Source organism: Diplotaxodon limnothrissa, unplaced genomic scaffold (genome assembly GCF_057381915.1).
Source record: "Diplotaxodon limnothrissa isolate DT_005_m unplaced genomic scaffold, D_limnothrissa_male_GT1.1 unmapped_scaffold_4, whole genome shotgun sequence".
NCBI classification, from domain to species: domain Eukaryota; kingdom Metazoa; phylum Chordata; class Actinopteri; order Cichliformes; family Cichlidae; genus Diplotaxodon; species Diplotaxodon limnothrissa.
This window is the reverse complement of record NW_028188558.1, coordinates 3,957,306-3,985,078: the sequence shown is the minus strand read 5'-3', so window position 1 is coordinate 3,985,078 and position 27,773 is coordinate 3,957,306. Positions and strand designations below refer to the sequence as shown.

General features: G+C 44.3%; 2 protein-coding genes across 18 annotated transcripts in view; one reads left to right on the top strand and one right to left on the bottom strand.

Moving 5' to 3' along the window:
* Positions 1-6,093, top strand: part of LOC146606910 (calcium/calmodulin-dependent protein kinase type II delta 1 chain) — a 76,714-nt gene extending 70,621 nt beyond the window's left edge. For 6 of the 7 annotated variants that reach the window (XM_085349267.1, XM_085349265.1, XM_085349266.1 and 3 more), the window contains 3 exons: positions 583-658; positions 746-840; positions 3,789-4,021. In XM_085349267.1, coding sequence (XP_085205393.1) covers positions 583-658; positions 746-840; positions 3,789-4,021 — 404 coding nt within the window. Of the gene's footprint in view, positions 1-582; positions 659-745; positions 841-3,788; positions 4,022-4,937 lie in introns of those variants that run through there. The other variant, XM_085349264.1, reaches the window with a different exon arrangement.
* A 2,634-nt stretch (positions 6,094-8,727) lies between these two features.
* LOC146606909 (uncharacterized) overlaps positions 8,728-27,773 on the bottom strand; it is a 156,890-nt gene continuing 137,844 nt past the window's right edge. For 9 of the 11 annotated variants that reach the window (XM_085349276.1, XM_085349282.1, XM_085349274.1 and 6 more), the window contains 8 exons: positions 15,750-27,543; positions 14,436-15,356; positions 13,403-13,495; positions 12,755-12,838; positions 12,500-12,664; positions 11,760-11,948; positions 11,513-11,604; positions 8,728-10,736 (listed from right to left, as the gene is read on the bottom strand). In XM_085349276.1, the coding sequence (XP_085205402.1) occupies positions 10,541-10,736; positions 11,513-11,604; positions 11,760-11,948; positions 12,500-12,664; positions 12,755-12,838; positions 13,403-13,495; positions 14,436-15,356; positions 15,750-27,543 (13,534 nt within the window). In that variant the 3' untranslated portion in view covers positions 8,728-10,540. The remainder of the gene's footprint in view (positions 10,737-11,512; positions 11,605-11,759; positions 11,949-12,499; positions 12,665-12,754; positions 12,839-13,402; positions 13,496-14,435; positions 15,357-15,749; positions 27,544-27,773) is intronic. The other 2 variants (XM_085349280.1, XM_085349281.1) reach the window with 2 other exon arrangements.

Sequence of the window (27,773 nt, the reverse complement as noted above, 5' to 3'; positions counted from 1 at the left end):
ACTCAGTGACCTACACGCTGAGCTCCAAGTAAAGTTCTGGTTGTCGTTTAGGAGCAACGTCGTTGGCAGATCTTAGTCTGACCAGAATGAACCTTGTTATAAAACTCTCGTTAGTAAGAAGAAAACTGTCTGTGAACTGGTCACCCTGGAGTTCAACTGCCAGCCTTTCACAGAAGCAGCCAATGACCCGGTGCAGTTGTTGAAGATGCTGTCTTTGGGTTATGTTGTGCAGTAAGATTCTTGTTACGTCTGCACTGTTTGACTTGATCATGTTGTGTGACTCTCTTTCACTAGTGCTTGCATGCAAAGCCACATCAGTACTTATTGTGTCCATTCATTGTTTCCTAGCTAACCTTCTTAGCACGAAAGGTAATGTTATCGAACCAAGCTGACCACACTGACCTCCCAGCTTTTCCTCCATCTCCATGTAACATTGTGCTATTTAAGGTGGAGCCCACGCTCATGCTGTGACGATGAACTCATGCTGTCTTTGTGTTCCTGTTTTTAACCTTTAACTGTGTTTTCATTATGTCAAAGCTGTCCAGATATCCCAAACTAAAGCGATGTGTCTCTGTCCCTCAGCTCGAAAGCAGGAGATCATCAAGGCCACTGAGCAGCTGATTGAGGCCATTAACAATGGAGACTTTGAAGCCTACACGTTAGTCATTAAAGTACTTGTCAGTAAACTCTCACACGTTCATATGTTTCCATAAAGCTAATGAATGTGTTGCCTGTGTTCTTTCAGGAAGATATGTGATCCTGGTCTCACATCCTTTGAACCTGAAGCCTTGGGTAACCTGGTGGAGGGCACAGACTTCCACCGCTTCTACTTTGAGAACGGTACAGTGTTCCTGCGGGACATGGTCTGATGAAGCATCGTAGCTGTCCCAGTTTAGGCTCACATTTCCTGTAAGAAGTGCATCGCGTGCAGAAGCCACTGTGGAGAGTGACTGCATCCCTTTGTGTTGCACTGCCTCATTCACCACCTGTTGCAGCTCTGACTCATCTATTGTCTTTATTACGTTGGTGTCACGTTGGTGTTACGTTGGTGTCACGTTGGTGTTACGTTGGTGTCACGTTGGTGTCACGTTGGTGTTACGTTGGTATCACGTTGGTGTCACGTTGGTGTCACGTTGGTGTCACGTTGGTGTCACGCTGGTGTCACGTTGGTGTCACGTTGGTGTCACGCTGGTGTCACGCTGGTGTCACGTTGGTGTCACGTTGGTGTCACGTTGGTGTCACGCTGGTGTCACGCTGGTGTCACGCTGGTGTTACGTTGGTGTCACGTTGGTGTCACGCTGGTGTCACGTTGGTGTCACGTTGGTGTCACGTTGGTGTCACGTTGGTATCACGTTGGTATCACGTTGGTGTCACGTTGGTATCACGTTGGTATCACGCTGGTGTTACGTTGGTGTTACGTTGGTGTCACGCTGGTGTCACGTTGGTGTTACGTTGGTGTCACGCTGGTGTTACGTTGGTGTCACGTTGGTGTCACGCTGGTGTTACGTTGGTGTTACGTTGGTGTCACGTTGGTGTCACGTTGGTGTCACGTTGGTGTCACGTTGGTGTCACGTTGGTGTTACGTTGGTGTCACGCTGGTGTTACGTTGGTGTCACGTTGGTGTCACGCTGGTGTTACGTTGGTGTTACGTTGGTGTCACGCTGGTGTCACGTTGGTGTCACGTTGGTGTTACGTTGGTGTTACGTTGGTGTCACGCTGGTGTCACGTTGGTGTCACGTTGGTGTTACGTTGGTGTCACGCTGGTGTCACGTTGGTGTCACGTTGGTGTTACGTTGGTGTTACGTTGGTGTCACGCTGGTGTCACGTTGGTGTCACGTTGGTGTTACGTTGGTGTTACGTTGGTGTCACGCTGGTGTCACGTTGGTGTCACGTTGGTGTCACGTTGGTGTCACGTTGGTGTCACGCTGGTGTTACGTTGGTGTCACGTTGGTGTCACGCTGGTGTTACGTTGGTGTTACGTTGGTGTCACGCTGGTGTCACGTTGGTGTCACGTTGGTGTCACGCTGGTGTCACGTTGGTGTCACGCTGGTGTCACGCTGGTGTCACGTTGGTGTTACGTTGGTGTCACGTTGGTGTCACGTTGGTGTCACGCTGGTGTCACGTTGGTGTTACGTTGGTGTCACGTTGGTGTCACGTTGGTGTCACGCTGGTGTCACGTTGGTGTCACGTTGGTGTCACGCTGGTGTTACGTTGGTGTCACGTTGGTGTCACGTTGGTGTCACGTTGGTGTCACGCTGGTGTCACGTTGGTGTCACGCTGGTGTCACGTTGGTGTTACGTTGGTGTCACGTTGGTGTTACGTTGGTGTCACGTTGGTGTCACGTTGGTGTTACGTTGGTGTCACGTTGGTGTTACGTTGGTGTCACGTTGGTATCACGTTGGTGTTACGTTGGTGTTACGTTGGTATCACTTTGGTATCACGTTGGTGTTACGTTGGTGTCACGTTGGTGTCACGTTGGTGTCACGTTGGTGTCACGTTGGTGTCACGTTGGTGTCACGTTGGTGTCACGTTGGTGTTACGTTGGTGTCACGTTGGTGTCACGTTGGTGTTACGTTGGTATCACTTTGGTATCACGTTGGTATCACGTTGGTGTTACGTTGGTGTCACGTTGGTGTCACGTTGGTGTCACGTTGGTGTTACGTTGGTGTTACGTTGGTATTATGTTGGTATCACGTTGGTATCACGTTGGTATCACGTTGGTGTTACGTTGGTGTCACGTTGGTGTCACGTTGGTGTTACGTTGGTGTTACGTTGGTGTCACGTTGGTGTCACGTTGGTGTTACGTTGGTATCACGTTGGTGTTACGTTGGTGTCACGTTGGTGTCACGTTGGTATCACGTTGGTGTTACGTTGGTGTTACGTTGGTATCACGTTGGTGTTACGTTGGTGTCACGTTGGTGTCACGTTGGTGTTACGTTGGTATTACGTTGGTATTACATTGTCTCGTGAAACAACGTGGAGCGTTGTGGACTTCTCTGCTGTAGCGATGAATCTCCTGAGTCCAAGCCATGAAAATGGTAAAGGGCACACTGGCTTGTGCAGCATGTTTGGACATGAAATGCTGGTTGGGCAGCAAAACCAACATTTACCACAACAGAAAGCAGTTGTTAATCAAGAGCAACAAATTCAACCAGTTCACCTGGTTGCTCTCTGGAGCGGGTTTCCTCGTGCGTCCCAGTGTTTTCCAGCACTGTTGGTTGATGCAGGTCATTTTCTTAGTATCTGAGGCCTGGATATATTCAGTGTATTTCCATGTTTCCGCAAAAGTTCAGCCGTGTTTGTGGTGTTACTTTCCAACACGCTAACACCCTGTCTAAAAAACCAAACTTGTCTTGCATAAATTACTCTGTACAGTCTTGGGTTTTGTCTTCGTTTAAGTCTGAGAAGCAGCTGCATGCTGCTGCCACACCAGCAGGTCGACACCAGAGCTCAGTCAGCTGATGCATCAGCGTTTTATACGTTTTGTTAAGACTTTAAGCCAGATTTGTCGCTCACTTCAGTCATTTAGATGTGACTGATGCTGGATATTGGCTTGGTGCATAGCTAATACCTTCTATGAAATGTAAATGTAATTTAAGAAACTAACTGTTAACAGAGTTAATAGTTAGTTTCTTAAAAAAAATAGAGCCACTGAAGCCTCTTTCAGTTGTTATATGCCGAGCAATTTCACATATTTGTAATTATTAATAATGCATCGGATGCTTTAAAGCTAATATGTGGTCCCTGTCGAGTGTTTGGTTGTGTCACAGTGTTGTTGTCCTCTGCAGCTCTGTCTAAGGGGAAGCAGCCCATCCACACCATCCTGCTCAACCCTCACGTCCACCTCATAGGCGATGACGCCGCCTGCATTGCCTACATTCGCCTCACCCAGTACATCGATAGCAGCGGCATGCCTCGCACCATGCAGTCAGAGGAGACTCGCATCTGGCACCGCCGTGACAGCAAGTGGCAGAATATCCACTTCCACCGCTCCGGCTCTCCCACCGTTCCCACCAAGTAAGATCGCCACCAGATTGCTTATAATGTTTAGACACGTAGGAACAGTTTTAATGAGTGTGTAGCATCAAGTCAGTTAAACCCCAGGGATATTGATCTGATCAGTGTAGTGGGAGAGAGTGGGCTGATGGATCAGGTACAGCTCCTTAACCATAGGTAGGCCAGAGAGCCAGCAGTGAGACAACCCCCCAACAGGAAAGGTTTTAATGGTGACGGCCATTGACGTGTTTCCCTCGTCATCTTTTCTCACTGTTTATTCCCCAGTTTTGCATTTGGCTCGGGTCAGTGTCGCTGCTGTTAGCATGAAACAATATCTAGACCAGGGTCGGCACCTCCGGGCCTCGAGGGCCTGCAGGTTTGAGATGTGTCCTTGATCCAACACAGCTGATTTAAGTTCTCCAGAGGCCTGGTGATGAACTAATCATCTGATCCAGGTGTGTTGACCCAGGGAATTACAGAGGTTGCACAAATAGTCCAGAACATCAACATATGCTGGGAGACACAGAAACCCTCTCAGGTGTTTTAAGCAACCGGCCGACGAGTAAACATGCTCTTCTAACACTCTCGAGACACAAAGCGTTCCAAGTTTTGGTGTCGTAACCAGTAATGTTGGTGCTTTTGTGTAGAGATCATTCTGCATGTGCTGGTGTTGGTTGATCGGACGAACATGTTTGTTTAAATCACCACCCTGCTCGATTTCCAGAATAAAACAGCAGGCTGCTCCTCCGTCACATGGACATCTGACCACAGTCTGGACAAAGTATTCGAGAACAGCGTTAAACATTCAAACGAGACAAAGTTTCCCTTTAACAGCTTGACACGTATTCCACGTCTAACGAGCCGTAATGCCCAGTAACTAGATCAGAGCAGTGGGTGAAGCTGACTGTGTGGGTTTGTGTCTGACTGTGCTCCACTTTCAGCTGAGATGACCTCCACCACCTTCCAGCCTACAGCAGTCAGCTGACTGACTTCTGCCGTCTTTCCATCGGATGCCCAAGCCACGCCTCCCCCTCGTTTGCTAGCGCTCTGCCCTCTCAGTGTGTTGTTTACATTGTCGCTGCTGAACTGAAGTTTATTCTAAATGTAAAGGAGTTCACACTTTGACAACATCACTTTGTAGAGAGAGTGCAGGGTGTTCAACATATCTCTGTTTGCAGCATTTTTATTACTGGTTTCTTGATATATTCTTTTTTAAATAGAAGTGGACTCTAATGGTGCCACTGGTTCCACTTGATTTTAATGGGCTAGTCTGTGAAGCTCCCAGTCAGGATTACACATGTTGTGCTATTGTGATATTTTTACCTTTTGGCACAATGACCGATATCAAACTTTTTAATCACGTTTCTGTTTCCAGACACAAGCCTGCTTTGTTTGGCTGATCCATAGATTTTGGTAATCATGTAATTTGCTCTTTGCTTGATCCATATGAGTTGACTTATCTTACTGATGTATGTTTACTAGGAACTGTAACTACATGTTTAAAAGGGAAACCGTTTGTTTTAGTGAGTTCGGTCATCACGGAGCATCGTGGGAGGAAGTGTAGACATAGATTCTTAAAGCCATTCTGACTCCTGCCAGTCACATTTTCATACAATAATAAGTTAATTATGTGAATCTGTTTGTTTACATTTTACAGTGTGATATTGATGCCTGTCCTTCTCCTCACTTACCTTTAAGAACATCCTCCGTATTTCATCCTCTGCTTAAAGTCGAACCCTGTTTAACCGTGTAAATCAGTTTGCTAAGTTTCATCACTGACCGGGTTACTCATGCTCAACACTCATTATGTTACGCTATAGTTATTTTAGTGCCACCATCTGACTGAAAGGGAAACGGTTGTTGTGGAGATCACAGGGAACAAACTTTAATTCCAGATTGAATTGAGTGCAGAGGAAGCCGTTAAAGACAGTCACAGGTGTGTTTTTGTGTATTAAATAATCACTGAAATATTTAGAGAACTGCTTCGTATTGATTTCTTTGATCACATTTGTCCATTTCAAAGGACACTTTGGGTTTATCTTTGTGATTGAACTGTATGATGGGCTGCTGGTATTTAATGTTGCCATGATGGGCCAAGCCTGATGTTTAAGAAATCTCAAATAAAATGTGATTTATGCCAATGAGCGATTTGTTTTTTCATTCCTTATGTGAACTCTGCATCAGTGATATTTCTGAAGTTTTGCTGCTGATGTTTAGCTTTGATATTTCTTTTTGTGCTTTGATGCTGATTGTGAAAAATCCTGCTGAACCTGCCCGCCCCCGCCCCTTCATCCTCACTCGGTTTCAGCAGATGCCGCCCCTCCCTGACTTATTCCTGTTAAAAAGGGGTTTTTCCTTCCTCCTCCTGTCACCAAGCTCTTGCTCGTTGGGGTTTTCTCTGTTATTGTGGGGTCTTTACAGTATAAAGCAGTAATTTTGTTGTGATTTGGAGCTGTAGAAATAAAACTGAACTAAAACAAAATGTTGAAATAATTTGATGTAAAAATGACCAAGTTACCTTCACATCTTTTAGAGTTTTTCACTCAACTCTTGGTACCCCTACAGCTTCTCGTGTTCCTTCTTCCTGATATTGCTGTCATTTGAACCACTACGTCGATCACTACGGCCGTCTTCTTCTGTTTGTCTACCACCACTATGTCCGGTTGGTTAGCCACCACCATTTTGTCCGTCTGTATCTGGAAGTCCCACAGGATCTTAGCTCGGTCATTCTCCACCACCCTTGGGGGCATCTCCCATTTTGACCTCGGGACTTCCAGGTTATACTCGGCACAGATGTTCCTGTACACTATGCCGGCCACTTGGTTATGGCGTTCCATGTATGCCTTGCCTGCTAGCATCTTGCACCCTGCTGTTATGTGCTGGATTGTCTCTGGGGCATCTTTACACAGCCTGCACCTGGGGTCTTGCCTGGTGTGATAGACCCCAGCCTCTATGGATCTTGTGCTCAGAGCTTGTTCTTGTGCTGCCATGATTAGTGCCTCTGTGCTGTCTTTCAGTCCAGCTTTGTCCAGCCACTGGTAGGATTTCTGGATATCAGCCACCTCCTCTATCTGCCGGTGGTACATACCGTGCAGGGGCCTGTCCTTCCATGATGGTTCCTCGTCTCCCTCCTCTTTCTTGGGTTTCTGCTGCCTGAGGTATTCACTGAGCACTCGGTCAGTTGGGGCCATCTTCCCAATGTATTCTTGGATGTTCGTTGTCTCATCCTGGACTGTGGTGCTGACACTCACCAGTCCTTCCTTCTGCTTAGCGTACAGCCTCAGGGTGCTGGACTTGGGGTGAATGCATGCATCAAGACCATGCATGGTCAGTGGCTTCTATCTCCTCCTTTGGCCAGGTTATTACCCCAGCAGGGTACCTGATCACGGGCAGGGCGTACGTGTTGATGGCCCGGATCTTGTTCTTACCGTTCAGCTGACTCCTCAGGACTTGCCTGACCCTCTGCAGGTACTTGGTGGTTGCAGCTTTCCTAGCGGCCTCTTCATGGTTTCCACATATAAGTAAATAAAAACATCTATATATAAACATAAACATAGTGACTACAACCCAAGACTAAAATCTATCCTGTGTATTTGTGTGCGAGTTAGCCAGATTACACAACCAAAGCTTGTGAAGAAGAGTTTACAAAGAGTTCTCAGGCTGTGTCAAAGGAAACACCTACTAACATCACGCACTAACACATACTACCACACAATCCCAATTCAAGAGAGTGGAGACGTGTAAATAAAAGCAGAACTTAATAAGAGAAAATATATCAGGTGTGCAACAGCAGCAACATGTCTCAAACAACGTTGGTCAGCAAGCAGCGTCTTAGAGGTTCACCGATGTGCAAAAGCACTGCTTAGAGTATCTATAATTTCACATTATTACACAGAATTATGTTTATGTCCCTACTTATGTTTGTTGCTCGTTGTGTTTTGCACCTACAAAACCTCGTAGACATCGAATTGACCACAAACTCCTCGAGTTCAATGTTATTACATAGCACCGAATCACAACAGTCTAAAAATGCTTTATATTGTCAGGTAATACAATACCTCATAAACCAAGCTGTTAATGTAAAACCTCTGTGCTAGCTGAGGTCCAACAGCTAAAGCAGGAAGGGGAACTCCAGGCCTCCAGTGTCCTGCAGGTTTTAGACGTGTCAGCTGATTCAGACTGCTGAAGGACCTCCTCTACATGTCTGGAGGTTCTCCAGAGGTAATGAACTGGTGTGTTGCAGGACTGCAGGACACCGGCCCTCGAGGCCCTCCCCACCCCCGAGCGTAAGCCTGGCCAAAATCCCAAACACGTGAGCAGTAATCGAGCTTTTCACATATTTATGACCTCATGTTGTAAAGAACAGAGGACCAAAATACCTCCACAAACTCTGAGACTGATAAATGTGCATTCAAAGCAGCATATCTGACCCTCCTCTGTGTATCTCTGTAACATTCGTAGTATAAAGATTCAGGTTTTATCAGATACACTAAAATTAGCATAAGATAATACGAGTAAGTCTTCCCAAAGCTACAATCATAAAACCGTGTGTACAGTTGGCACTTTCTTCAGCATTAACCGATTTACAGAAAACTCACCTGCTGCAGGCTCAGTTCAGCTTTGACCAGTGTTCTCCCAGAACTCCCAGTGGACAGAAATATCCTTCGTCTTTGCCACAAACTCTTTGAAGTTATATGTGGTGAAAAAATGACAACGGGCATCATTCGAGACATGTACAGTTTTATTGTTGTGCCACAAACACACTGCAGCTCTTTTACCTCATTAGCATTTTTATTTTGATCATCTGATAAAGTCATACATGCCCGCATAAATATTTGCACTGTTAATATGTATATATTGTCATCACCATGGAATTAAGATGCTCCGTTATGAGATTGGTTTTCTCTTTTTGACCTTTATTCTTCCAGTGGATCAAAGTAAATGGCAACATTGTTACATGGAAAATATGTAGATGAACAGCAAACACACGTAATCATGTCTGAATGCGTCGCAGCCGCCTTATAGCAACACAACTGTTTGTCTGCGATGGCAAAGGAACAAACAAAGGTTTACCTGTAGCTTCAAAATACATCCAAACTCTCTCTCACACACACACACACACAGCAATAAATAAAGAAACACAGGTGTCACAAATGAAGCGGGTAAAAGCCTCGGCCTGGGTTTAAAGTGGCTTTAACAGTGATGACAGGAAACAAGCAAATCCACGACTACATTATTTATGTGTTGAAAAACAAAACTAAAGGACAAGTCTGCTGTTACGTGTCTACAAATCTGACGAGAAGCCCAAAACCAACAGAGTGTTACTGGGACCATAACCAGACTCTAAAAGGACCCACTGGTTTCTGTTGGAGCGATCAGTTGATCTACTTAGAGCCTGTGGGCTGTTCATTTTCTCTTTAATCGCTACCAGAGGTCTCTTCCTGTTGATAGTTCTTCCTTCCGACTGTTACCAACTCATATGGTTTTTGCTCCAATGTCTATTTTCCGTCCATAATTTGCTAAACGAGCTTGAAGAACACTGAGACCATGAAACCTGTGATGCCATTTTTCCTAATAAATCAAAGGCAAACTGTCCATTTTCTCACAGACTCAACACTTCATTTTATATTAAAGTCAGTGTTGCAGGCTGGAGGAAATGTTGCTGCATGCATGGCCAATGACAGCTGTGTGCAGCAGAGGAGCAAAAGCAGAGCTGGCGTTGGGTTTTCCTGTAGATTTGTTGACAGTAACAGTCAAAGCTGCGCTTTAAAAGGTGTGGAAACGCTACGAGTAGCTGCAGGTAAGGAAAAGCACCAACATGAAGCACGAGGACATGAGTGCTGCACCGAAACATTCATCATCACTACTTTCTTTCTCCGTAGACACGGCACACACAGGTGATAGAAACAATGCTCCACACGTGAGAAGGACAGACACGTGGATAAAGTAAGGGCAGATGACAAAAGGTGTGAGCACACAGCCTTTGTGAACAGATGGGCGGGTTGATGTCGGCTGAGTTTCTGATGATACGCATTCACACTTTATCTGGCATTAATCTCATGTGTACTGTGGCCGTTCTGCAGCTGGTGCATGTACAGCAGGTTCAGGTGGGCTAACGTGGTAAATGCTTTGAATTATTTCAGCTTCTTTCCAGTCCCAGCTTGACTTTTTGTCATCAACTCCCCTATGTACAAATGTTTACACGAGTTCTTCAAGAAGAGGCCGGTGCGTGAGGCGAAACATCCGAGACGCGCCTTTTCTTTCTAATCCGCCTTTGGTGCATCGTACCTACATCACATCAAAGCAGCCGCAGGAAGCGAAACACGAACAAAAATCATCAGGACGGTGAGGGGTGGCTATCTTTGGTCACAATCAGAGCGAACATCTATCGTTAAAGCACAAAAATACGGTTCCAATATCTGACAAACCAAAGAAGAAGAAAGAAAAACTCCAGTGATGAGCAGGGACAGAGGGCGGTTCGATCTGAGGAAGTGTACGTCACCAAAAGCTTCAGTGGAAAATGTAGATCAGTGGAAGCAGCTGCTCAGCTAAGGTTTTCATCCTCCTCCTCATCCTCGGTGTCCTCACAGTAGCGCTGGAGCAGTCGGTGCAGGTGCTGCTGCAGCGCATCAGGCTGCAGGGCATCTGCGGTGTTGTCCAGGCGCTCTAGGTGCACTTGCTTCCCCTGAGCATCCCTCACCACGGTCCTCTTCTGGCTGCGTGAATTACGCATCTGGCTTCTGCAGGAACAGGAAACAGTAGTAGTTCATCCAGGATCACAGTAAGTGGCTGCAGACTGCCAGGCTCCACGTTTGTTTCATAAAGAACAATAAATGCATCACCTTCATTTCCATGTTAATGAATCATATCGCACCACATGATGCATCATGCTTTAACTGTTGTTTAAATATTTGCATCAGGATTTGAAATGTTTTTCTGATATTTCAGATTTCTAGAACCATCTAAACAAACTCAGAATCATTGTGTTGTTTCCTAAATCCCTAATAATTGTAACTGTATTGCATCTATACTCGTGTGGTTACATGGTGTTGTCACATCTAAAAGGATGCTGGTTTGAGTCCAGCTGGAGGCTTTGTTGTTGGATCAAATCAAATGTGGCGACGCCCTTTTAAAAGAATGATGTCACACATCATGTGGACTGAAATGAAAAACAAGTTCACAGCCTGTTCTCTCTCTAGCCCGCTGGAACAAAACGTGGCTGAAACAAGCATCAGAAACCAGCAGAGCATAAGCAAACATTAGCATATGCTGCTGTCACTTTGCTTTATTACTCACTGGTTGTACCAGTAATGGCACCATTGTTTCATACCAGGAATGCCAGTAATGTGAAATATGTGTGTCTGCATCTATTATTGCTACACTGCACATCTCAGGATCTGATGAAAACAACAGAAGTTGTATAAATAATGTGCGCACGTGTCTCTTTTCTCCCTCACAGACAGTAAAGGTTAGGACAGTCACAGTGTGGTCACACAGCACACTCATGCAGTCCAACCTTTTAACCACAGAACCGTCATCCTGTACAATCTCTTTCTCTACTATATGCGGCATTAGCACTTTTCCAAATCCTCCAGCGTAACTCATTGCCTGGAGGGGAAGAATGAGGAAAGACAGATCAAATGCTAGAAAGCTCTCAGGTTTTCTCAGCGCAGTGATAAAATGCCTGCATTACACCACGAGTGTCCTTTCATCCTCGAGGCGTCTAAAAACAAATATTATTCCCGAGCTGAAATCTTACTCACCTTCTCAAAGTCCTCTCTGGCTGAAGGCAGGTCTGCAGCCAGCGACGGGTCTCCTGTGTGCTTCTCCATCCTCTCGCCTCTCACCACAGTTGTCTTGACAACCTTGCTGACCTTTCTGCCCTGCACTGGCTCCACTTCAAACTCTGACGCTGTGGCAGCGCTCAGAGCTGGGGACTCTGAAAAGGTCAGCTGGGAAGGAAATACGATGTCACGGTTACTTTGAATAACAGTGGACTGAAGTACAGCAAAGACGTGCCTGCAGTTAACTGGATTTACAGTTAACTGGCTCACCCAAACACATCGGAGAGAAAGCGAGTCCATCAGAGACGTTAACTTGGGGTGAATTTCTTCCCCGAGGACATCAGGCATGCAGACTGATCTACCTGAGCTGCAGCCAGACCCTCCACTGGAGCCAGCATCCAGTTGGATTCAGGCTTAAAACCGTCACAGCTGCATCAGGAGGCCCTGAATGATCCCTTGGTTGAGTTTGTTAGACTAAGCAGTTTGTCTTCGCTCAGTCTCACAGTGTGTATATGCAGCACTTCTGTATTTAATATTAGCAGCACTCTCTCCCTGCACTTCACCTCTCTGCTCGCTTCTCTTTCCCCTCACCTGCAACAGGTTGCAGCACTTTGAGGCAAAAAATAAATTGACTCTCGACTGCAGCAAAATAACTCTCCTCATTACCGGATATAAAACACAAAGCAACAGTAGGATTAGCAGACGTCAGAGGCTCTCACCTCCTTCTGATCGCCTCCACTATGAAGCACAGTTCTCTTCACCACCTTTGAAACAGCATCTCCCTCCTCTATCTGGACCGACTCCTGGTGAGAGCCTTCGATGGTCACTTCCTGTGTCTCCATGCCGTCTGGAGACACATATTTACGAATGACCTTCCGCGTGACCTGTTGGAGAGGCAAGTCACTGTAAAGGTTTTCTGTATGAAGGACCAGGTTTTAAGTGTAATACAGATTTCAGTGTTGAATCTTCCTCACTTTCTTGACCACCATGTTGCCATCTTCATCGATGTACTTCTCTTCTGTCAGGGTCTGCAGGGGGATGTCTGGCAGGTTATCGGCCTGCAAAAGACACAAAACGCTTGCTGTGGGTTCACACCTTCACTCACATTACGCACAATCTACAGACGTCAAAGAACATTTTGCAATCAATCCAACGGTAATTAATAATAGTCAGCTCCAACAGATCTCTGTATTTCAAGTCCGTCTGAAAACAGTGTTGACGATTGCTGAATACCAGCGTCATTATGGGTCCATTCAGGTTATACACAGTGCAGCTTTCCTTTTTCAATGCACAAGTATCACTTCCAGTAACAAAAGAAAAAAAACCCTAATGGTGACACGACAACATGTGTAGAACAAAGTGTAGAAATACAAATTTATCTTAAAAAACAAGCAAAAAAACCAAAAATGTGAATCTAAAGTCAATGAAATTGTAAAGGACCAAAGTTTCTAGCTGACTCTCTGAAATATGACGTTCTGCATTAGAGGAAAATGAATTTGAGCCGAGTGTATTATACAGGATTAATCTGAAAAGCTCAGGCTGAAAAAGGAGCAGCAAAACTATCCACTAAACCTTCAACAGGCCACAGGCGCACTGCACTGCACGCAGTCATGCTCGTTTACCTGAATGATTACTCTGCGTCGGACCACCCTGGTGGTCAGTACATCCTCCTCTGAGCTATCAGAGGACAGCATCCCTAGCTCCTCAGCTATCTCCTGCACATAACCAGCATGGGTCAACATAGCATGGGTCTAAACAGTGTCTACAGTTAACTTCTGCAGCCACAGGTCTCTGTGCAATGCTGTGAAAAACTGAGTACACTGTTACTGCTTCCACAGGAATCAAGAGGGTAAGTAGCAGTAGCAGGTTCTGCTAATCAAATGCATGTGAGCAGAAGTCTACAGCATTCAGGTGAGCATCAACACAAGCAATGAACTGCCCAGATTGTTGGCCAGAAGTTGTTGCTGTCCATCAATCTGACGTCCAAACAAGTCAAAGTGGAAACATTGTTAGCAGGAGTTAGAGGCGATGAGCTGCACTTGGCCTGGGTACGTGCAGTCAGTGTAGGGAAGTCCTGAATCCCAGAGTCAAATGAAAGGCCACCTGTACCGAAGACGCTACTACTACTGAAGAACAAAGGGGGGTCTGAAGTACTCCCACAAATCTGCAACAGAACGGCTAAAAAATAAAAGACTCGAGCTGGGGTAGTAGTCCAAAGACCAGAACTCAACTCTTTACCTTAAGAGAGCTGTGCATAAACAAAAGCATAACTGCACTGCCCCATATGACTGTATCCTTCATAGCTAAAGGAAATTCTTTTTGCATATATTTAAGGGGGGGATTATCTGTACATGTGAGTGGGATGAACTGCAACAGGCAGAAATCAAAGCAAACAGGTGCAAATGTCTCTGTTAAAGACTCCTTACAGCAGCTCATGCATTTCAGCAACAGTTTGAGATACTGCAAACAAACAAACCCCAAACAGCACACTGGTGTGAGGAAGAAGTGTTTGTGTTATGACATTTGCAATATTTCTAATATTTATGCACACAAAAGCATTTCAGTGTCTTTTAGTCTCCAAAGTACCGACTGCTTGTTTGTCTCTTGATTTAGGAATGCAGATCCACAGCACTGTGCTCATGCTCAACCTCTTACCCGTCCCAGGAAGTCATCATCGTCATAGTATTCTGCCTGATCTCTGGAAGGGAGCTCCTCCAGTACAGGGAGCCCACTGTCTGTCTGATACGCCTCTACATCATAAGCAAATTCAGGAAGACTTTCGCTACTGGTAGAGAAGAGATTTCTATCTTCTGCCCGCAAGAAGAGCTGGTTTGCTTGAGTAGCACGCTGAAGGCCAGTATCAAGACTACTCCCAGGTACTGGTGAAGGGGGTTCAGAGATATGATAGGTAATCACATCTTCTGGTTCCGAAAAGTCAGAGAAGGCTTGTCTGCAGTCAAAGAACTCCATATCTGAATCAGAGTGCTGTGGAGATTCAGAGCCCTTGAAGTGCTGCTTTACTGGGACATTCGGTTTACCTAATTCAGATTCGGACGCTTGTTTCTCTCTAGTTCCTGTGAGGACCTTCTTAAAGTCTGGTGAAAAGTCTTCGGTGTCTCCAAGGGTTTCAGACTCTTTCTTAGTCAGAGCTTGGCTCTCAAGCTTAGCTGACATAGAGTCGCTGAACACTGACAACAGGAGGCTCCTGTCATTCAAGGACACTTGGCTACAGTCAGGAGCTCTCAGATGTTCTGGAAGCATTGCCTGGTAATCTCGATCAGGAGTTGGCGAGGGTGAAAAGTGCTCACTAGATTGTGCTTCCTTCAGGGACAGCTCCCACTCAGAGCACCTGTGGGATGCAAATGAAGCCTTCTCACGTGAAGGCAGAATTGGAGTAACAGCTCTGTGAGTTGTGTATGTGCTGTGTTCAGGTAGCTGTAGAGGGACTGATGCCATCAGCTTGTCTTCACCAAAGAGCACACCTATGTTACTGCTCTGCTGTGTTATTGTTGTAGCAGACTGAAGCTGTGTGTCATCGTCTGTTTGAAACCGTGTTTCCTTTGGTGTCTCAGGAGCCTGGAAGTGAAATTTCAACATTATCTCAGTAGCTAACTAAGAATACCAGAGGGTGAGCTTTAACCATGCAGACAAAGCCTTTTTTAATCCAGAAAAACAAAGCAAGTTTAGTCTGAGTTTAGGGAAATAGGTTTACTGCTTAGAAACGTGCAACAGACTGCAAAAAGTGCCCCTCAATAAACAACCGTCTGTCGTCAGACAAATGAACTGAAGGGAATAATTAGTAGCTCACGACACATCCCCAGCATTAATGCACTCCATGTTGTTGTTAGTTCAGCAATGTATTTTCCTTTTTTTGTCACACAGTTACACTTTTTTATGTCCAAGTGACATAAAAGGTTACGTTAATGAAAACTAGTTACTCTCTGCTGGATTTCATGCTTTCAGTCTTACCCTTTGAGAGGCTAGCTTGGTCTTTAGATCATCAACACTAACAGGCTGGGTCTTCTTCTGCTTTCCTTCACCATCATTAACATGTGAGTCTTCCTCACAGATGGTGGTTTGTAAAGTTGAGAAGTTTCCAACCTGGGATCCGGGCTCCATCCATTCTTTGTATGACTGAAATTCTGGTTGTAATTCTTTCATTTCTTGCCACTTAGGATGTTCTTCACCAGACTTATCCCCAATTTGAATTACTAACGGTGACATCGCTATTGGGCTTTTGATAAGTAACGATGAAGATGGACCAGAGTCTAATTCTTCCTCTGATTCCGCAGTTTCAGGGCTCAAAGGTCGCGAAATATCATTAATCCAACAATCAACAGGCAAGGCCACAAACTCAGAGTCTGATGCAAAAGAAACCGGAGAAGATGATCTATCTACTGGAGTAGCATTCATAAAATAAGATGACAATATTCTCATAAATTCAGGTACCGGTGAGTCAGGTAACAGTTGTTCAAACTCACCGAGAGACGACACAGATTCAGGTGAGGATGGTCTGTCACTACCAGCAACTTTTGATGATTTGACAATCAACTCGTACTCTGAGTCTGAACTCTGTGATTCAGTTGACGATGACTCACAAATAGTGCTGTAAGCCTCCAACGACTCTGTAAACTGAGGGATGGGAGAGTCTGGAGACAGCGGCCTGTTCTCATTGAACTCTGGCATTGATTCTGGAGATGATGCTCTTTTGTCAGCCATGTGTACGGCAGATTCAAATGACACAGGTATGTATTCAGAGGACTCAGAGGATAGTGGCCTGTCTGTCTCGTTTTGATCATCAAACAGTGGAACTTCCACAGATGATGGTCTGCATTCTACAAAGTCAAAGTCTAAATTCAGTGGCATATGATCTGAACCCAATGCTAAAGGTGACGATGATGATCTGGGAAACATTACACATTCTGACAATGCCACTGTAAATTCTGGTACTGGAGAATCTGGTGAAAGTGGTCTGAACTGACTGACTGATGTCACAGGTCCTGGTGATGGTGCTCTTGCATCTAACACCATGACTGCATTGGGGGACATGGAGGATTCTGGTGAACCTTCATCCTGTGTTTCTGCCTCAGGCAATTCAAATATAGACTTTCCCTGTCTGTATGGAAGTGCTCGTGAAGAGAAAATGTGTTCAGTCATAGGTGGAAGTGACTCTGCCTCCTCTGAATTTTTATCCTTTTCTGTCCGATTTTCGTCATCTGTTTCACTTCTCTCGTAGTCCATTGTGCTGTCAACAAACTGTGTAAACCTTTTTTTACTATGCAAAGTTTCTCTGGCACACTGAAGATGACTTGCTTGAGAACTTGGACTCCATCGCTCAGCATCATCAGCGAGATTATACTCAGTTACCATAATTAGTGATTCTTTAGGGTCAGGTGGGTCTTTTGATTCATTTAAAGATGATCTGGATGCAAGTATTTCCTCCATATCTAATACTAAAGATTCAGGTGATGTTGTTCTTTCTCCCGTACAGAATGGAGCTGAAGCCTGGGATAAACTGTCAGAATCTGAAAAGTCTAATGGTGACATGTTTCTCACACACGTGAAAGTTTCCACAAAACTCTTTGTGAAATCGGGCACTGGTGATTCAGACCCCAGGAGTTCGTCATATGATCTTTCGGACTGCGCTGACAATGCTCTCTTGGTAGTGACTCTTGCGTTAAATGGAGAATATGTCAGATCACAGTCCAGATCTGAAAACAATGATGATAATGATTCAGAGGATGAGCTGCCATAAAGTGTTCCTGCTGCTGGAGCCTCAAAAACATTTTGTGCAAACCAAGGGAGAGGTGAGTCTGGAGAAAGCTTCTTGTGTTCATCAAATGACTGAGTAGATTCTGGAGATGCTGATCTAATGTTTCCAAGTAGCACTAATGTCCCAGGAGACATGGGCCTGTATTCTGGTATAGATTCAACAGAGAGCGGCCTTTCTTCTGTTTCTGATTCTACTGATTCAGGAGAATCTGGTCTGTTCTCAACACAGAAAATTGTGGACATCAAAAAGTCCCTCACAGCGTACTCGACATCTGATTCGATGGATTCAGGAGAGGATGAGCGATACCCAACATTTACAATGACGTGTTCTGGCATTCCTGGTGTGTAATCGGGTATTGGCGAGTCTGGTGACTGCACTTGGTACTCATCTCCAGATGCTACCGAGCCAGGTGAAGAGCATCTCATGTCATGAACTAGTGAGCTTAAACTTATAAAAATATATTCATCGTCCGAACATGTTGACTCATGAGATGCCGATCTTTGTACAAAGACATTTTTGGGTACTCTAAACAGTGTTTTCACAAAGTCAGGTACAGGTGAATCAGGTGAAAGTTTATCTGATGATAGAGATTCAGGAGAAAGTGGTTTACCAAGTGTTGGGAGGTCTATTTTTAGGTCTGAAAGCACTGACTCAGGGGACATGGACCTTAAAGCACTGTGAGACTCACGAGGTAACTGAATGGGTGAGGCAGGTGAAAGGGGTTTACAATGATCTTCTGACTGAGTTGAATCAGGAGATTCTGCCCTGTCCTCAAACATCTGTAAAATCAGAGGAGCATATTCTGTTTCTGAAGCCACTGATTCAAGTGACGATGACCCGTGAGCTTTGAACTCAACATTAGTTTCTGGCAAACCCCGTCTGAAGTCAGGTACAGGGGAATCAGGAGAAAGACTTGTGTATTTGCTCACAGATGGTAAGGATTCTGGAGATGAATGCTGGCCTTCTGGGACCGTAAGAGAATATAACTCTGTTTCAAAATCAGATAACACAGATTGAGGTGAACAAGACCTGAAGTCTGTATATGATATTGATGATTCTAGATCTGGTCTAAATTCAGGAATTGGTGAGTCTAGTAAAAGTTTAAACTCTGATGCAGCTGATTCAGAAGATTCGGCTCTGTCCTTAAAAAGCCCTGTGGCACACAAATCTCTCTCTGAATCTTCATCTGAATATACTGATATGGGTGATAAGGGCCAGTGTTTGACTTCTAACATAGTGGTGTACTGGGGTAGTGGAGAGTCAGGAGACAAACATCTGAGGTCAGACACATCTGACTCTGGTCTGTCCTTAACATCAGACATCTGTGAAATCAAAGGAGCATATTCTATTTCTGAAGTTACCGATTCAGGTGATGACAACCTGTGACCACTGGCATCAACACAAGAAAGAGTGGAATTTGGTAAATGACCTGATTTGTTTAGAGAGCCACTTGATTCAGGAGAAGATGATGTGACATTTGCCATTAGTGATACAGGTGAGGAAATTCTATACTCTGATATAGAGTCAAAGGTCAAAGGTTTCTCTTCAGTTTCTGATTCTAATGATTCTACAACAACTGGCCTATCTTCAGTATCAAGTAAGCGGTTAGCTAAAGATGAATACTTAACATCAGACATAACTGTTGATCTAAACTCAACAAACGATGGGTAACGTTCAGCTACTCCTGACATCACCTGAGGTTCAGATGAATCTGGTGATTGAGTTTGACTTTCGTCTCTAGATACGCCTGAATCAGGCGATGGAAGTCGGCGTTCATCTGTCATTGATAAAAATCGACCCTCTTCAAATTCTAAATCAGAAAAACAAACAGATTCAGTTGAACTGGACCTGCATTCAGCATTCGAAACACTTGGGGGCTGAAATATAAAATGTTTGAATTCAGGTATAGGTGAATCAGGGGAAAGTGTCCTAAATTCATTTTCAGAATCTGGTGTAAGTGATCCCCCCTTCACCTCAAAAAATTGCATGTCCAAAACTTCTAAGTCATTGTCCAGCATGAAAAATGTAGGTGATGATGACCTACTTCCAAAAACTAACACACCTTCTTCTATATCTGGGTTAAATGGTGGTGGTAGAGGAGAGTCTGGAGATAGAGGCCTAAACTCATTAATGGATGCCCTTGAGTCAGGAGACCATCTTCTTATTTCGGTCACTAAGTCTTCAGGTGACATGGGCCTATATTCCATGACTGACTCTGGTGAAAGTGGCCGCAATTCAGTTTCTGAATTGAAAGACCCTGGACTGCCAAGGATGCAGGACTCAGCAGGACTAAATTCTGATGAAACTGAAGGTTCAAAAAATAAAGCAGAAAATTCCTTCTCTTCCACATCTGAATCGAGTTGAATACATTCTACATTGGTCCCAGTATCATCAACTATTTCAGCTCTGTTTACAAAACTTTCTCCTACATAATGAGGATCATACAGCTGACATATCATCTGGTGTGCCCTAAATGTTTCATCAGCTGCTGACATCTTGTCTTCAAGATTGGAAGCTGATTGAGGTGAGTCTGTTCTCTCATTTGTAAAGACCACTGAAGTTGAGAAGCCATAATCAGTATGTGAAAGCAATGACTCTGGTTTGGAGGACCTATATCCAAAGGCAGCTGTGTGCAATTCAGGTACAACAGGTCTGAGGTCTTGTAAGGGGGAATCAGGTAAAAATGGAACGCTTCCATCTGCAGATATTACAGAAACATGTGATAAAGGCCTCCTTTTGTTGTGGTCTAATCCATCAGTTGACACAGCTGATTCTGGTAAAGATGAGTGACACTCTGAAATGTTAGAAAAGTAAGGGAAAATCGGAGGAACTGGGGAATCCGAGCACATGCCTTTCAAAGAATCTGGAGAATCTGTAATTTCCTCCAGCAACAAAGACCTGTTTTCTGACTTAGAATCAGGTGACAATGGTCTGTCCTCTGAATCCTCCAGAACATACTCAGTTTTTGTTCCAGCATACTCAAAAAACCCAGTTTTACTTGTCTCTCCGACATAGTGATGATCATGTATTTGAGAACTTAGCTTCCAAAATTCAGCACCATAAACAAGTTTATCGATGGGCACTTTAACCTTCTTTAAGGACTTACCACTACCAGCAGTCTCTGTAAACTCTGTGATTCCTGATTCAGGAGATTTGGGTGTCTGTTCAGTACAAGTTATGTCTACACTTGATTGTTGAAGTAGTGACTTAGAAAGTAGTAATTTATGATCACTAATTGAAATTGATTCAGTAAGGCCTGTTTCAAATGTCGGCATTGGAAAGTAACCACTGTCTTCTCCAGAAATTTCAGAATAAAGAGATGAAGGTCGAACTGCAGAGCAAAATGATAGAGCTGAGTACTCATTCCTTGACGAAAGCAAAACGGGTGATAAGGGTTTTCCAGGAGTAGCTGTAATGGCACATAGCGGCATGTCTTCATCAACAGAATCTGGAGATGAAGCTCTGTTTTCAGAGAATAATGGTTCCAGAGAATCAGACCCATACTCTAGATCAGAGCAGAGTGAATCAGGTGATGAGGACCTTTCCATTGTAGCTGTAACATAACCTTCTGGCAAAGCTACTTTAAACTCTGGGATGGGTGACTCAGGTGAATGCGGCCTGTCATCATCAACAGAATCTGGAGATGAAGCTCTGTTTTCAGAGAATAATGATTCCAGGGACACAGACCCGTATTCTAGATCAGAGCAGAGTGAATCAGGTGATGAGGACCTTTCCATTGTAGCCGTAACATAACCTTCTGACAAAGCTACTTTAAACTCTGGGATGGGTGACTCAGATGTAAGAGCCATGTCTTCATCAACAGAATCTGGAGATGAAGCTCTGTTTTCAGAGAATAATGGTTCCAGAGAATCAGACCCATACTCTAGATCAGAGCAGAGTGAATCAGGTGATGAGGACCTTTCCATTGTAGCTGTAACATAACCTTCTGGCAAAGCTACTTTAAACTCTGGGATGGGTGACTCAGGTGAATGCGGCCTGTCATCATCAACAGAATCTGGAGATGAAGCTCTGTTTTCAGAGAATAATGATTCCAGGGACACAGACCCGTATTCTAGATCAGAGCAGAGTGAATCAGGTGATGAGGACCTTTCCATTGTAGCCGTAACATAACCTTCTGACAAAGCTACTTTAAACTCTGGGATGGGTGACTCAGATGTAAGAGCCATGTCTTCATCAACAGAATCTGGAGATGAAGCTCTGTTTTCAGAGAATAATGATTCCAGGGACACAGACCCGTATTCTAGATCAGAGCAGAGTGAATCAGGTGATGAGGACCTTTCCATTGTAGCTGTAACATAACCTTCTGGCAAAGCTACTTTAAACTCTGGGATGGGTGATTCAGGTGAATGCGGCCTGTCACCATCAACAGAATCTGGAGATGAAGCTCTGTTTTCAGAGAATAATGATTCCAGGGACACAGACCCGTATTCTAGATCAGAGCAGAGTGAATCAGGTGATGAGGACCTTTCCATTGTAGCCGTAACATAACCTTCTGACAAAGCTACTTTAAACTCTGGGATGGGTGACTCAGATGTAAGAGCCATGTCTTCATCAACAGAATCTGGAGATGAAGCTCTGTTTTCAGAGAATAATGATTCCAGGGACACAGACCCGTATTCTAGATCAGAGCAGAGTGAATCAGGTGATGAGGACCTTTCCATTGTAGCCGTAACATAACCTTCTGACAAAGCTAGTTTAAACTCTGGGATGGGTGACTCAGATGTAAGAGCCATGTCACCATCAACAGAATCTGGAGATGAAGCTCTGTTTTCAGAGAAAAATTGTTTCAGAGACACAGACCCGTATTCTAGATCAGAGCAGAGTGAATCAGGTGATGAGGATCTTTCCATTGTAGCCGTAACATAACCTTCTGACAAAGCTACTTTAAACTCTGGGATGGGTGACTCAGATGTAAGAGCCATGTCTTCATCAACAGAATCTGGAGATGAAGCTCTGTTTTCAGAGAATAATGATTCCAGGGACACAGACCCGTATTCTAGATCAGAGCAGAGTGAATCAGGTGATGAGGACCTTTCCATTGTAGCCGTAACATAACCTTCTGACAAAGCTACTTTAAACTCTGGGATAGGTGACTCAGATGTAAGAGCCATGTCTTCATCAACAGAATTTGGAGATGAAGCTCTGTTTTCAGAGAATAATGATTCCAGGGACACAGACCCGTATTCTAGATCAGAGCAGAGTGAATCAGGTGATGAGGACCTTTCCATTGTAGCCGTAACATAACCTTCTGACAAAGCTACTTTAAACTCTGGGATGGGTGACTCAGATGTAAGAGCCATGTCTTCATCAACAGAATCTGGAGATGAAGCTCTGTTTTCAGAGAATAATGATTCCAGGGACACAGACCCGTATTCTAGATCAGAGCAGAGTGAATCAGGTGATGAGGACCTTTCCATTGTAGCCGTAACATAACCTTCTGACAAAGCTACTTTAAACTCTGGGATGGGTGATTCAGGTGAATGCGGCCTGTCACCATCAACAGAATCTGGAGATGAAGCTCTGTTTTCAGAGAATAATGATTCCAGGGACACAGACCCGTATTCTAGATCAGAGCAGAGTGAATCAGGTGATGAGGACCTTTCCATTGTAGCTGTAACATAACCTTCTGACAAAGCTACTTTAAACTCTGGGATGGGTGACTCAGATGTAAGAGCCATGTCTTCATCAACAGAATTTGGAGATGAAGCTCTGTTTTCAGAGAATAATGATTCCAGGGACACAGACCCGTATTCTAGATCAGAGCAGAGTGAATCAGGTGATGAGGACCTTTCCATTGTAGCCGTAACATAACCTTCTGGCAAAGCTACTTTAAACTCTGGGATGGGTGACTCAGATGTAAGAGCCATGTCTTCATCAACAGAATCTGGAGATGAAGCTCTGTTTTCAGAGAATAATGATTCCAGGGACACAGACCCGTATTCTAGATCAGAGCAGAGAGAATCAGGTGATGAGGACCTTTCCATTGTAGCCGTAACATAACCTTCTGACAAAGCTACTTTAAACTCTGGGATGGGTGACTCAGATGTAAGAGCCATGTCTTCATCAACAGAATCTGGAGATGAAGCTCTGTTTTCAGAGAATAATGATTCCAGGGACACAGACCCGTATTCTAGATCAGAGCAGAGTGAATCAGGTGATGAGGACCTTTCCATTGTAGCTGTAACATAACCTTCTGGCAAAGCTACTTTAAACTCTGGGATGGGTGATTCAGGTGAATGCGGCCTGTCACCATCAACAGAATCTGGAGATGAAGCTCTGTTTTCAGAGAATAATGATTCCAGGGACACAGACCCGTATTCTAGATCAGAGCAGAGTGAATCAGGTGATGAGGACCTTTCCATTGTAGCTGTAACAGAACCTTCTGACAAAGCTACTTTAAACTCTGGGATAGGTGACTCAGATGTAAGAGCCATGTCTTCATCAACAGAATTTGGAGATGAAGCTCTGTTTTCAGAGAATAATGATTCCAGGGACACAGACCCGTATTCTAGATCAGAGCAGAGTGAATCAGGTGATGAGGACCTTTCCATTGTAGCCGTAACATAACCTTCTGGCAAAGCTACTTTAAACTCTGGGATGGGTGACTCAGATGTAAGAGCCATGTCTTCATCAACAGAATCTGGAGATGAAGCTCTGTTTTCAGAGAATAATGATTCCAGGGACACAGACCCGTATTCTAGATCAGAGCAGAGAGAATCAGGTGATGAGGACCTTTCCATTGTAGCCGTAACATAACCTTCTGACAAAGCTACTTTAAACTCTGGGATGGGTGACTCAGATGTAAGAGCCATGTCTTCATCAACAGAATCTGGAGATGAAGCTCTGTTTTCAGAGAATAATGATTCCAGGGACACAGACCCGTATTCTAGATCAGAGCAGAGTGAATCAGGTGATGAGGACCTTTCCATTGTAGCTGTAACATAACCTTCTGGCAAAGCTACTTTAAACTCTGGGATGGGTGATTCAGGTGAATGCGGCCTGTCACCATCAACAGAATCTGGAGATGAAGCTCTGTTTTCAGAGAATAATGATTCCAGGGACACAGACCCGTATTCTAGATCAGAGCAGAGTGAATCAGGTGATGAGGACCTTTCCATTGTAGCTGTAACATAACCTTCTGACAAAGCTACTTTAAACTCTGGGATGGGTGACTCAGATGTAAGAGCCATGTCTTCATCAACAGAATCTGGAGATGAAGCTCTGTTTTCAGAGAATAATGATTCCAGGGACACAGACCCGTATTCTAGATCAGAGCAGAGTGAATCAGGTGATGAGGACCTTTCCATTGTAGCCGTAACATAACCTTCTGACAAAGCTACTTTAAACTCTGGGATGGGTGACTCAGATGTAAGAGCCATGTCTTCATCAACAGAATCTGGAGATGAAGCTCTGTTTTCAGAGAATAATGATTCCAGGGACACAGACCCGTATTCTAGATCAGAGCAGAGTGAATCAGGTGATGAGGACCTTTCCATTGTAGCTGTAACATAACCTTCTGGCAAAGCTAGTTTAAACTCTGGGATGGGTGACTCAGATGTAAGAGCCATGTCACCATCAACAGAATCTGGAGATGAAGCTCTGTTTTCAGAGAATAATGATTCCAGGGACACAGACCCGTATTCTAGATCAGAGCAGAGAGAATCAGGTGATGAGGACCTTTCCATTGTAGCCGTAACATAACCTTCTGACAAAGCTACTTTAAACTCTGGGATGGGTGACTCAGATGTAAGAGCCATGTCTTCATCAACAGAATCTGGAGATGAAGCTCTGTTTTCAGAGAATAATGATTCCAGGGACACAGACCCGTATTCTAGATCAGAGCAGAGAGAATTAGGTGATGAGGACCTTTCCATTGTAGCCGTAACATAACCTTCTGGCAAAGCTACTTTAAACTCTGGGATGGGTGATTCAGGTGAATGCGGCCTGTCACCATCAACAGAATCTGGAGATGAAGCTCTGTTTTCAGAGAATAATGATTCCAGGGACACAGACCCGTATTCTAGATCAGAGCAGAGTGAATCAGGAGATGAGGACCTTTCCATTGTAGCTGTAACATAACCTTCTGACAATGCTAGTTTAAACTCTGGGATGGGTGACTCAGGTGAATGTGGCTTGTAGTCATCAACAGAATCTGGAGATGAAGCTCTGTTTTCAGAGAATAATGATTCCAGAAACACAGACCCGTATTCTAGATCAGAGCAGAGTGAATCAGGTGATGAGGACCTTTCCATTGTAGCTGTAACAGAACTAGCCTGAAAGATCCTCAGTGAGTGGGAGGAATCCGATCTAAACATGTTGCAAAAATCTGATGGTAAATCAGCAGCTTTATCTTCAACAGGGTCTTCTGAATCAGCTAGAGAAGATTGCGGCCTGGTTCTATAAGAGTGGCAGTTTGCCACCCCTACATACTGTGGGTCACAGATTTGAGACATGAGCTTGCAGTGGTCTGCATCAAAAGCTAAACCACAGACTGGTATAGAATGTTGTGTTAAAGATGAAGATTTGTCCTGACGTGGTGAAAATACCAAAAACTCGTTCTCTACATCAGCACTTTCATAAGCTGCTGTTTCAGGCATTTCAACATTTCCCTCTTCTACACTAACTGCTGTTTGAATCACCAACAGCTGCTCATTATCACTTACAGAGCCAAGAGAATCAGGAGATACTGTTCTTTTCTCAAAAAGCAATGGCATAGCCTCATACTCGGTATCTGACAGCATAGATTCTGATGATGATGATGATGAGTGGTAATGAATGGTAACAGGATGATTCACACATGATACATATTGTGGTATGGGAGAGTCTATGGACAAGTCTTCATTTAATGTCACAGACTCAGGGGAGTACGATCTAATATCTAACATTGCTGAGTCTGGAGACATTGGCCTGTATTCGGTTAGTGACTCTGGAGAAAGCGGTCTTTCCTCAGTACCAGAAAGTGAAATGATAACCCAGTTGCCAACATATTCAGATACTAACTCCATTGGTGTTGCTGGTTTGTTCTCATTTTCAGGTACATTCTGTCCGAGTGACAGCATGTTTTCAAAATTATCCTCATCATCAAGATGACCAGTCTGATTTGTATTTTGGGTTTCATTCATGCTACTCGTGAATTTCACATCAAGACTGCCTGTATAAGGAGTGTGGTGCACATCACTCTGAACCACAAACTCTGAAATGTCTTTATCAGCCTTTGTTTGCCTGTCACCTGCATGAACCTCATTGTTCCTGACTTCTTGCTTTGTGTAATCAGGGGAGTAAGCTGTAGGTAATAAAGACACATCCTCACTATCTGAATCCACAGTCTCAACATTGCCTCCATACAGGACCTTATAAAGTCGGCATGAAACTTCATCCATGTGTTTTGGGGCCATTTGTTTTGCTTGTGTGCTTTCTGTCATCAAATTGAGGGGATAAGAAGGGAGTACAGTAGTAGGTTGAGTGGGAAGCATTTTTTCACCAGCATGTTGTTGTGTAAGGCGTAGTTCTTCATCAGTTTCTGTAAGTTCCATCAACAGTTTCTGAAAGTCTTGCTCCACTTGCTCACACTCGATCAAACTGTCTCCAAAATCAGTCATTGACAACGGTCGACTTTTGCATACACCTGTCTGAGAACTGTCGGATGTCTCTGCCCAAGGCAATGGTGACAAATGATGAGCTTTGTCTCCAGAGTGGGGTCTTTGCAGACACTCTAAGCTCCAATCCTCTCCTCCCTCTGCCCCCTCATCTTCAGCAGCCCCTTCATGGTCACATCGTTCAAAAGTGGGGAAGGTGGACGTTGGGGTAACTTGGGCACATAACTTGGGTGCCCCTTTGTACATGGGGTGTAGCACATGGGATCGGAGATTATAGGGAGAGGTGCAGTACAATGTGAAGAAAGGACTTACTTGTTTAAAACTGCCAGTTTGTACCAAGTCTGTCATTTCCTCATATGTTCTTTGTGATAAGCTGCAAAGAAAAGAAAATGTAGAAATGCAGTGCTGAGACAAATGACCAAAATAACCCAGTATCGGCCTAATCGCTCATATTACTGTAAAAGAATATATTTCACAAGTTGAAGGAAATTAAACCGACAATATTTAATGCATAGTAGTAAAAACCGTATTAAGTTTGCAAATCTGTGTCAAAACGATCACTAAAAAGAAGTAATAAAGGAAGCATCTTAGCAAACTGCTTTT